At 40.1% G+C, this 10,202-nt stretch overlaps 1 protein-coding gene across 1 annotated transcript; it reads left to right on the top strand.

Annotated features, from left to right (window-relative positions):
* The first annotated feature begins 236 nt into the window (after positions 1-236).
* Positions 237-9,794, top strand: LOC120021491 (T-box transcription factor TBX3-like). Its single transcript, XM_038965275.1, has 7 exons — positions 237-1,242; positions 2,187-2,454; positions 2,969-3,115; positions 4,237-4,313; positions 4,944-5,101; positions 6,063-6,709; positions 7,900-9,794. The coding sequence occupies exons 1-7, from the start codon at positions 842-844 to the stop codon at positions 8,338-8,340; spliced, it is 2,139 nt and encodes a 712-aa protein (XP_038821203.1). The 5' UTR covers positions 237-841; the 3' UTR covers positions 8,341-9,794.
* Positions 9,795-10,202: the final 408 nt, after the last annotated feature.

Here is a 10,202-nt window from a genome sequence, read left to right as displayed (position 1 = left end):
ACTGGGGCAGTGGTGTTTCACCGCAGCGTTTGAGTTCCAAACACCTTTTTATAAGACTGAAGTCTGTCCCCTCCACCCGACCTGTTAAAACCACGCCTACGAAGCCACACAATTGGTCCGAAAGCGTCAAAGAGCCAATCAACAGAGCCCAGCTTCTCGTAACATGCAACAAATCCATATAGTGTCAAGCCTATGGGGCACAGAAGCGCTAGTAATATCTTAGTGCTGGGACCTTACCACCTCTCTGCCGTCAACGGACTCCTTTCTCCGCATACGTTTTTACTGAAATGTGTGTGTGCGTGAAAGAGAGAGGAAGAAATAGTGTGCGTGCGTGTGAGGATGCATGTCTGGAACAAGTAAAGACAGAGGAATTGTTCCGCTCTATCGAAATATTTCAACACATCGCTTTTGCAGCAGGACTAAAGACAATGAGAGCGAATTCGTTTTAAAAAGGATGCCGATATTGTAAACAACATCAAGAAAAGAACGCAACAGTCAATTAAAACGCTGTGACTCACCCTTGTTGGTTCAATTCGAAGATTGTTCGCAAGACAACGCATAGAAAAGTGCTCTCGGAAGAAAATCTTTATCTCATCACAATTGAAGATTAATGGAATGCGTTTTTTCATTTCTCATTGCAGACACTCTGTTGGAACTCAGCGAAGTACACTAAAGAACATTTACACCAACCAGCCGAAAATAAGTGGATGCTTATTTCTGTAGTTGTGACGGTGGATTTCTCAAGACTTTCAAACAAGTTTTGCTCGTCAAGAAGGCTGCATAGACTGACTATAGTATTAAACTTAATAAATCCATATATTTGGTACCTGCCTGGACTTGGATGAGCTTCCTGATGAGAGATCCAGTCATACAAGGAACGAGTATGGCATACCATCCGTTTTTACCTCACCGGGGTCCGGAATTTGCCATGAGTGCAATGTTGGGTCACCAGCCTCCCTTTTTTCCGGCCCTGGCGCTACCTCACAACGGCTCCCTCGGCTCCCTCTCTCTCCCGGGCGCCCTTGGAAAGCCTATCATGGACCAGCTGATGGGCGCCGCCGAGTCCGGCCTCCACTTCTCATCGCTTGGGCACCAGGCAGCCGCAGCCCATCTGAGGCCTCTGAAGACTCTGGAGCCTGAAGAAGAGGTCGAAGACGACCCGAAAGTTCACCTGGAAGCGAAGGAACTTTGGGAAACTTTCCACAAGCGAGGCACTGAAATGGTTATCACGAAATCCGGAAGGTAAGGTACACTCGTATGTGTTATAATATTACATATTTATGTTCTGTAGCTGAAATACATTAGTCTGCCTTTTGTTATTCTGAAGATCATTCTGATCATCAAGACGATGGCATTCTTCTCGATGGAATTCATGTATTGATGTGTGCTTGGAACTGAACCTCCGCGAATCGTGGCCAACATTTTAATTTCAAACTTTCATTTCTCATGGTTATATTTGTGTAAATCAGCTGAATATGACCACAGTCTGACTGTCCTATCGACATAATCTGCATGGTCACAGTCACATTGCATGGGAATGTAATCTCAACACGAGATAAAATAAAGCCCAGCCCAAACTATAAAATATACAGCACATAAGGCTGTAACAGTTTAACTTGGAAAATCTTATGACACGTGGTGATTATGAAAACAAACTGTGAGCGATTCTAAAATGTAGGCCTACGCTACTACAACAAAAAAATCTGTAGTTTGAGGGTGTAAACTGAAACATGTAGGCCTGCCTATATGTTATGATAAAACGTGTAATAACAAATGTTATTAGCACAACAAATGATTAGTATGCCGTAAAAATACAGTTACACAATGCATGCTGTACATGTTATGCGATTTTTTATTATTTATAGGCGGCAGATATTTGTATGGCATGGGTGTAAGAAGGCCTACCGAGTGTTTTGTATTCTCGCACAAGCCTCTGTTTGATTTAATAATTTATGCATGCAATCAAGCTTACGCATAAGCTGACGAATATACATATGCTATAGGCCTAAAAATAAATGTACTGTATAATTTAGTATTTGCAGTATGTAACATTGTCATTATCCTAAATAGTATAATAGAAATGCAAATATGTCTGTTTCGTGTGAGTGTAGGCTATCATTATTCAGTCACAGTGTCAAGTAGGCTAATTCACTGTTTTTAAGTGATTTTCTTATTCCATTTCACAGGCGAATGTTCCCTCCGTTCAAAGTGAGATGCACTGGCTTGGACACGAAAGCAAAGTACATTCTGTTGATGGATATTGTTGCAGCCGATGACTGCAGGTATAAATTTCACAACTCGCGTTGGATGGTGGCAGGGAAGGCCGACCCCGAAATGCCAAAGAGGATGTACATTCACCCGGACAGTCCGGCTACTGGCGAGCAGTGGATGTCAAAAGTCGTCAATTTTCACAAACTCAAGCTAACGAATAACATCTCCGACAAGCATGGATTTGTAAGTTCATCTAATGTATGTTTTTTTCTTATTTGCATGCTTCTAAATATTTCTGGCATGTATTGTTGTAATAATGATTGTTATTCGTAGGCTATTATCAGACGTATTATTATTAGTCTAATAATTATAACCCCATTGGCGTTGCTTCTCTGTGGCCGTCTGTGGCCGAGGGCTGAGAAGGTTTCACGAAAATATACAGGCCTCATTTCGATTGAATAGGTTTGTGTCCAACATGAGGTCTTAATATTTTAATGTTTTCCCAACTTGTATATCGTGTCAAGCTATGTGGTAATTCTACTGCTTATATTATTATTATTATTTTATTCTTTTAATTTTGTGGGGGGGTAAATGCACTGATGGTGAAATAAATTCAGGAGAATTTTCTAATACATTCCATTTTACCAAGTAAGCCTGAACTACGATTGAGCACAACATGAAATGACTTATCTTCATCAGAAGGAAGAAATCAGTGTGTGCTTATCTTTTTTTAATCTAGAATTCTTTACTGTTCCAGACCATCCTGAACTCCATGCACAAATATCAGCCCAGATTTCACATCGTGAGAGCCAACGACATTCTCAAACTCCCCTATAGCACGTTCAGGACTTACGTTTTTCCTGAAACGGATTTCATTGCAGTAACGGCCTATCAAAATGACAAGGTAGGGAGAATTACACTTTATTCGTTTATTTTCATGAAATACATTAAATAGTTGGATAGTGAATTTCGCCTTCCTTTTTTTTGTCAAATAGTGTATATAGCCAATAGCAGTGCGCCATTTGCCATCTTAAAATATGTCAAATGTCATCTTGTTTGAGTGTTAGGCCAAAAAGCTACATGTAAACGTCATCTCATGCCGTGTTTCATACTAAGCAAACCAGGCTAGAATGGGTCAGAATTCTCAGGGATGTATGTTATACAGTTTATCTTAATTCTATTTAATCACATGGAAATAATTTGGCAACGACCCAGACTGTGTGTATGTGTGTGTGCGTGCGAGAAAGAGAGAGTAAAGAAGCAAGAAGGAAGGAGGGAGTGTGAGAAAGAGAGGGGGAACAGAATGTGCAGTTAGTCAGAGAAAATGAGCATTTTGTTTATAACCGGCTTGGCTGGTGGTAACATTTAATTCCACGTGGCACACCGCTAATCAAAATCATATCTTATGGTGGCTCTTTGATATACGGGAGAAATGTTAGCTAAGTCTTACCTCTGGTCACTTGGGTCAAGCAAAAATGCAGTAAATGTTTGGCAGCCACATGGGTTGAAGAATATTGTAAATCCTGCCAAAATGTGCACATGGGAGGGGCAGAAGGCAGGAGGAAGTGAGTGGGGGAACAGAATGTGATAGCTCTGCGAGAAAGTACTATGCATTGCACATGGATATAAAATATATGCAATGGTGGGATGGGGGCGGGGAGGATCTGAGCGTTAGGGGTGAGAGCGGGTGACCTGTCTGGAGAGCGAGAGAGAAAGAGAAAGATATTGTGTTTGTGTGTGTGTGTGTGTTGAAAATAAACAAATATCTTCTATAGCATCAGACCTTTGTCTTATCACTAGTTTGAGAATCAATTATAAAATAATTTCCAACCATTCAGATGATGGCTCAATTATATATATATATATATATATATATATATTTAATATTACACTTCCTAGGACTTAAGGGTTAACACATAGGCCTAAGTGAAGACATAGGCTTATGAAAAATGTTGAATAAAGAATCGAGGATAAATGTCACTCAGTTTACTTCCACGAAACAACTTTGATTTTCATTTATTTCAGATTACACAATTGAAAATCGACCATAATCCTTTTGCCAAAGGATTCCGTGACACTGGCAATGGAAGACGAGAGAAAAGGTAAGGAGTAGAAGTAACTATTCCCTTACTGCACTGCAAAAATGTAACGACTCCTATAGACAGATTTTATAGACACGGAGTCTGACTGTGATGTTAGTGAATTCCAAAAAACGGTCGGCCTACACGACTGTCCTTGCAGTTGCAAAAGGGAATCATTTTATGACAATCCCTTCAACCTACATGTATACTATGTCTTTGACGTTTTATTTATGAGTTGGAAAAGCTAATAGACATAGCTTATTATATTGTATTTACATTGTTATGGTTCTCAGAGTGCAGAGATCGCAAGAGCAAAATGCAATTTCGAGACTCCTCTAGAAATAGTTTAGCGTTATTGATAGTTAACTCTTCAAAAACTTTTCTTGAACTATGTTGACAACAGTAAACAAGAACGTGGTTTGGTCTGTGGGTTATTAGTTGTCTGCAGTGGGTTTGAATAGATTGATTTCTTCGAACAGACATATGTATCTTGAATGATAAAATGCATCTTCATAATCTGCCATCAAAATTTGCCGTCTACGCATATATGGTAGCCTACATGGCAATCCACGTTTTTTACCTTGAATAAATGATTGGCTAGTTTTTCACACGAATAGTTGTGATGACCAATAACTTTTGTGCCTAATGTAGGAAACAGCTGGCCCTGCAGTCAATTCGCTCATACGAGGAGCATCAGAAAAAAGAGAACGGGACGTCTGACGACTCCTCTGGCGAGCAGGCCTCATTCAAGTGTTTCGGCCAGGCCTCGTCTCCCGCGGTGTCTACTGTGGGGCCTCCCAACCTGAAAGGTAATTGAGCCCAGAGCTACTTTCCGCATCTCACAGCTCACAGACCCACATAGCATAGTAGCCTATGCTTGTAAAAAAGTGAGCTGAAAAATATTTTTCAGTAAGTAGGCTACATTATGGATTTAGTTTGAGTCCAGATTCCTTTCTTTCGATATCAGTATGCCTGTTGTGTTGAATAATTGCACTACAAATGATTGAATGTTGTCTTGCGCCAACAATAACCTACAAATTATATAACGTGTATGTAGGCTAATTCTTGTAATTGACATTCACAGGATGGCTCTCATGTTCGTGCTAAGCATTTAGCAATCAATTGAATAATATATCTGCCAAAATGATATAGCTTACTGGATAAAGAATAAAGTGAAACATAAAACTAACTGTCGAGATGTAGGCCTATGCATAGTCACGAACATATGGCTGTTATCTGAACGACAAAAATCGTCAGAATTGTGAAAACACACCATTATGGCGGTTAAAACGAGGACAATTTGGAGGACGTGATCAATAAGCTGAAGGTTTATCAAAAAATAAGTAGCCTCTGGATTTCAATGTAGCCCAATACATTATGGAATTAGTATTAGGCCCCGTAATATTAGGCCTACTTGGCACGATAGCCAGAAAGTGTAGGCAGAACGCACATTAGGCTAATGTCCTCAAAAAGAGCATGGATTAAAAACGAGGCCTATTTGTTAATATGTGATATAGGCTAATTAAGACCTATACTGATTATATATCTCGTTGTAAATTAATATTTCCACATAGGCCTATACCATCGAAAGTCATGAAAAATGTAATCACGTATGAGTTCCATTCCTCATCACGTAGGCTATAGCCTAGCCTAAGATAATTGTATAAGCATATCTGAAGAATAAAACTCAAAACTAAATCAATCCTGATTAACTGAATTAATTAATAATCCTTCCTCATTTATCACTAACTTTTGACTCATTCCTGATAGACTTTTGCGAGAGTGACGAAGACAGCGACGATGAGAGCAAAGATGGCAACCTAAAGGATGGGCCGGACTCCAGTAAGATCTCAACCACCACGGAGGATGGGAAGGATCATGAGGCGAGCCCGACTAAAGGCCATCAATTCGGTGTCAATGATTCTACCGGCCGGTCTCGGGAAAGCGCCCGGAGGACTGAGAAAAGCCAGGCGGACTCACGACAGAGCCCCATCACCGTTATCTCCAGCACCACTCGGTCCGGAGAAGACCTCAAGAGTCCAAACGGGGACCAGCCCAAAGTGGACGAGTGCAGGTCTATAAGCAAGGAGAGCTACATGCCTTTGACTGTTCAAACTGACAGCAGTCCGCACTTAAGTCAGAGTCACATGCATCATTTTGGATTTCCACCGGGTTTGGCGGGACAGCAGTTTTTCAATCACTTAGGCGGCGCGCATCCCTTTCTTTTGCACCCCAGTCAGTTTAACATGGGAGGCGCGTTCTCGAATATGGCCGCGGGCATGGGCCCCTTACTGGCAGCAGTGTCCTCTGGAGGGGTTAGCACCATGGACACGGCCAGTATGGCGTCACCCTCGCAAAGCCTGACGGGAGCTCATGGACTGCCTTTTCATCTGCAGCAACATGTCTTGGCATCACAGGTAAAACCTGTTTAATTACCACCAGCAGTACTTACAGTAATGCCAGTGTGCTCGTGGTTTTCGTTTTATTTGGACCAATATAGCCTACTGGACTATATATGTCAGCATAGATGTTCTTGTCTCCATTAGTTTGTGTAAATGTAACGAATAAAGTATAGGCTAATTTCCATTTCGTTTTAATAGCTTTTTCCTTATGGCGTTAAATGGCACAACAGGGGTGAGCATATTGTAGACAATTGTGTTATAAATAATAACCAAATGTGTTTTATATGGACTCAAGTTTACTTGGATTTTACCTGGAAGGTGTGGATATTATCTGTCTCAATTGTTTAAAGCATATGTTGGGATTTAGGAAGAGACCACCTTAGCGTTGTATAGTTTTAGGCTATAGTGTTGATATGAACTCAGTCATTAAATCTGTGTTTTAGAGGAACATGGCGAATGTTTAAAATACTTCACTGGTTCGGGGAGGGAAAACAACTTATCTGAAATACACAACAGATTTGCTGTTTTACCATCTAGGCCTACTTTCAAAAAACGTGTTGCAGAAATGATTCCTTCTAAATTGCTATGTTCTGTACTTAATGGGCAGCATCATATGCCAACAGGCTATAAATCATTTGTATTTGCATGAACAATTAATGAACTATTTGCAAAGCTGCATAAAACACGATATCACATGGTTGTGGGTCTAAGATATCGCCTAACACTAGAAAAACTAAATGTTTTGACAATTTGATTCTCGGAAGGATTTCATCGTTTTACGCGAGCATAGAACTTTATATTGTGCTTGTTTTAAGGCTTAATTCTATACATGTATTGGGAATAGGCTTAGGCCCTACACCACACTCTCATTATTGGCCTAAACCATAATACTCATGGCCACAGAAAAGCATAATCGTGTAAATCGCTTTATGAGAAAATTGAAAGTAGCCTATGTCATGTAAGCCTACAGTACATAACATTTCCCATGATCTCTCACGTGTCTGGATTCATTATTCACACTCACTCGCTACATGACCTCCATTCAAAATATACAGAAACAGAGGTCAAGTACATTGCGACAAATTAAAGTGTAGCCTATTTTTCCAGTTTGGTTGTGTTATTATGGTGCGTCAAAGCTAGCGTCTGTTGAATTATATTATGCAGGCTAAAGTTAAACTTATATCCTCCCCCTCCTCTCTCCACAGGGCCTGGCCATGTCTCCATTTGGGAGCCTGTTCCCTTACCCTTACACGTACATGGCAGCAGCGGCGGCAGCCTCTTCCGCAGCCTCCTCCTCTGTCCACCGACACCCTTTCCTGAACGCAGTGCGCCCCCGCCTCAGGTACAGCCCTTACTCCATCCCTATGAGCGTTCCGGACAGCACTCTGCTCACCACCGCCATCCCCTCCATGGCAAGCAGCGCCGCCGAGCTGAAAGGGGACGGCATGGCCATGAGCCCAGTCTCGGCCACCCAGGACTCCACCTCGGAGGTCACCAGCCGGTCGTCCACCATATCGTCCGGCTCGGTCTCCCTGTCCCCAAAAACTTGCTCTGGGAAAGATTCCACTAACGAGTTGCAGAGCATTCAGCGCTTGGTCAGCGGACTCGATCAAAAACAGGACAGAAAACAAAGCGTGTCCCCTTAGATTCTAATGTTGTTGCTTTTGTTGTTGTTGTTGTGATAATAATGATGATAAGGACGACAAGGACGAGTATGACGACACCCTTCTAGCAGATGTGGGTTTAGAAAACGGACCTATTGAACAGTTTAGATTTTGAAATGCACTTTGGTTATATAGCCTACACATCTAATGTATGCTATATTTCTTTTTTGTTAAATTAAACAACACTTTTGAATTTGTCCTGTTATTTGAATACCATACAAGTATTGAAACTGAAAGGTTGGCATGGATGATACTCACAGATCTTTGATAAGTTGCTGCTGTGTCCTATAAGTTTATTTTATGTCGGGTTACTGAGTTAACAACATTTGTTTGATTTAATATGCACTCTGAATTGGTTATAATTATTTGAATTAATTTCCTTTTATATTATAGACTGTTGTGTTTGAGGTATTACTGCATAACTATTTGAAGCCTATCATTATGCTCATAGGGTAGGTGACACTTTGCATGCCCTACAAAAAATACATGTCTCTTTTATGACTGTAGTTTTTTTTGTTTATTTTTCACCAAGTTGAAATGAGACGAATGAGGATAAAAACATGATTCAGGCTGATCTTAAAACCAATCTGGAAAAAAATGATTTAACTCCCTCCCCTTTTGCTAAGGATTCAAACAATTGGCCGTCGGTTATTGATTTTACGAACGAATTTTTCTGTATGTCAATTTATAAACACCGGATTATGGAAATACATATTCTGGCACTTGTTTGAAGTAGGCCAAAACAGAACCGAGGTTATAAACTTCATGTGCGAGTGGTTGAGACTGTCCTAAAATCGCATGCCGAATCCAGCATAAGTATTCAACTGGCAAAGGAAATCTGAAATAACATTGAAAAGGTAATATTGATTATAAATGTAAATAGTTATATATACAAATATTTATGTAATTATTTCATATTGATATTGCGTGTAAATAGAACAGAGTAGTTTGTTTTTGGGGATCTGTCCTTAATTTATTGTCGATATACATGTGTAAAGATAGTTTGTGGGATATTATCCTTGTTTTTCCATCTGCATTTTATATCCCCCTGAATATGGATTTACCTGTACCCCAAATATCCACAGAGCTAGTTATTTTAGCGGACACACTCATGTGCCATTTTACCTTTACCTGTTGTCTCGGTGTGTTAAGTGCTACTGTTCAGACGAATTAAAAAAGAGCACACTGCACCAACGGCTTGAAAAGTTATGAATCATTTTCTCTCAAAAGAAAAGAAACGTGTGTCAAAATATAATAATTTTCTGTTTTAAAACATTGCTGCCTGATAGTAAAAGTGCAGAATCTCTTTGAAATATGAAGGTTCCTTTTGTGTTTCTAAAGTTGTCATTGGGTTATGTTGTATTCGATTTTTGTGTAGTTTACAACATCAACAATGTGTTCTTGAAAGTTTCAATAAAATATTGAAATGCAGTCTTCATACGTTTCCATGTGTCAGTTTCTTTAGATTATGTAAACTATATTATGTAAAACTATATGGACAAATTACAAGGTGAGGTAATTGCTCCAACCAAATCTGTGCTGCCACACTTTGTCCACTTCAGCAATTGGAGATAGAGGCGTTTAGACTATGATCAAAAAGTGGAGAAATGCTATTAAGATCCTCTCAAACTCTTTTAAGCTATCATACCTGGAATTCCTTCCTGGACACGAGACCGCGACAGAGCGAGTCATTGTGTGCGTGTGTTTTATGGGCCTGCTGAGTAGCCTATTGACTGATTATTTCGACCAAGCTGAATCCTAAAGAATGTAAAATAACTTGATTGCCCTCTCTGCGCCTAGAGTCATGAGTTTAACAACATCATATCTTTATTTGTATATTGTAT

This window comes from Salvelinus namaycush, chromosome 26 (genome assembly GCF_016432855.1).
Source record: "Salvelinus namaycush isolate Seneca chromosome 26, SaNama_1.0, whole genome shotgun sequence".
Classification (NCBI taxonomy): domain Eukaryota; kingdom Metazoa; phylum Chordata; class Actinopteri; order Salmoniformes; family Salmonidae; genus Salvelinus; species Salvelinus namaycush.
Note: the sequence above shows the minus strand (reverse complement) of the source record. Positions and strands in the feature narration are given on the sequence as shown.

Coding starts and splice junctions, on each gene's coding strand:
- LOC120021491 (XM_038965275.1), top strand. CDS start 842: ATGAGCTTCCTGATGAGAGATCCAGTCATACAAGGAACGAGTATGGCA. Junction 2,455..2,968: donor TCTCCGACAAGCATGGATTT/GTAAGTTCATCT, acceptor TTACTGTTCCAG/ACCATCCTGAACTCCATGCA. Junction 5,102..6,062: donor GGGGCCTCCCAACCTGAAAG/GTAATTGAGCCC, acceptor CATTCCTGATAG/ACTTTTGCGAGAGTGACGAA.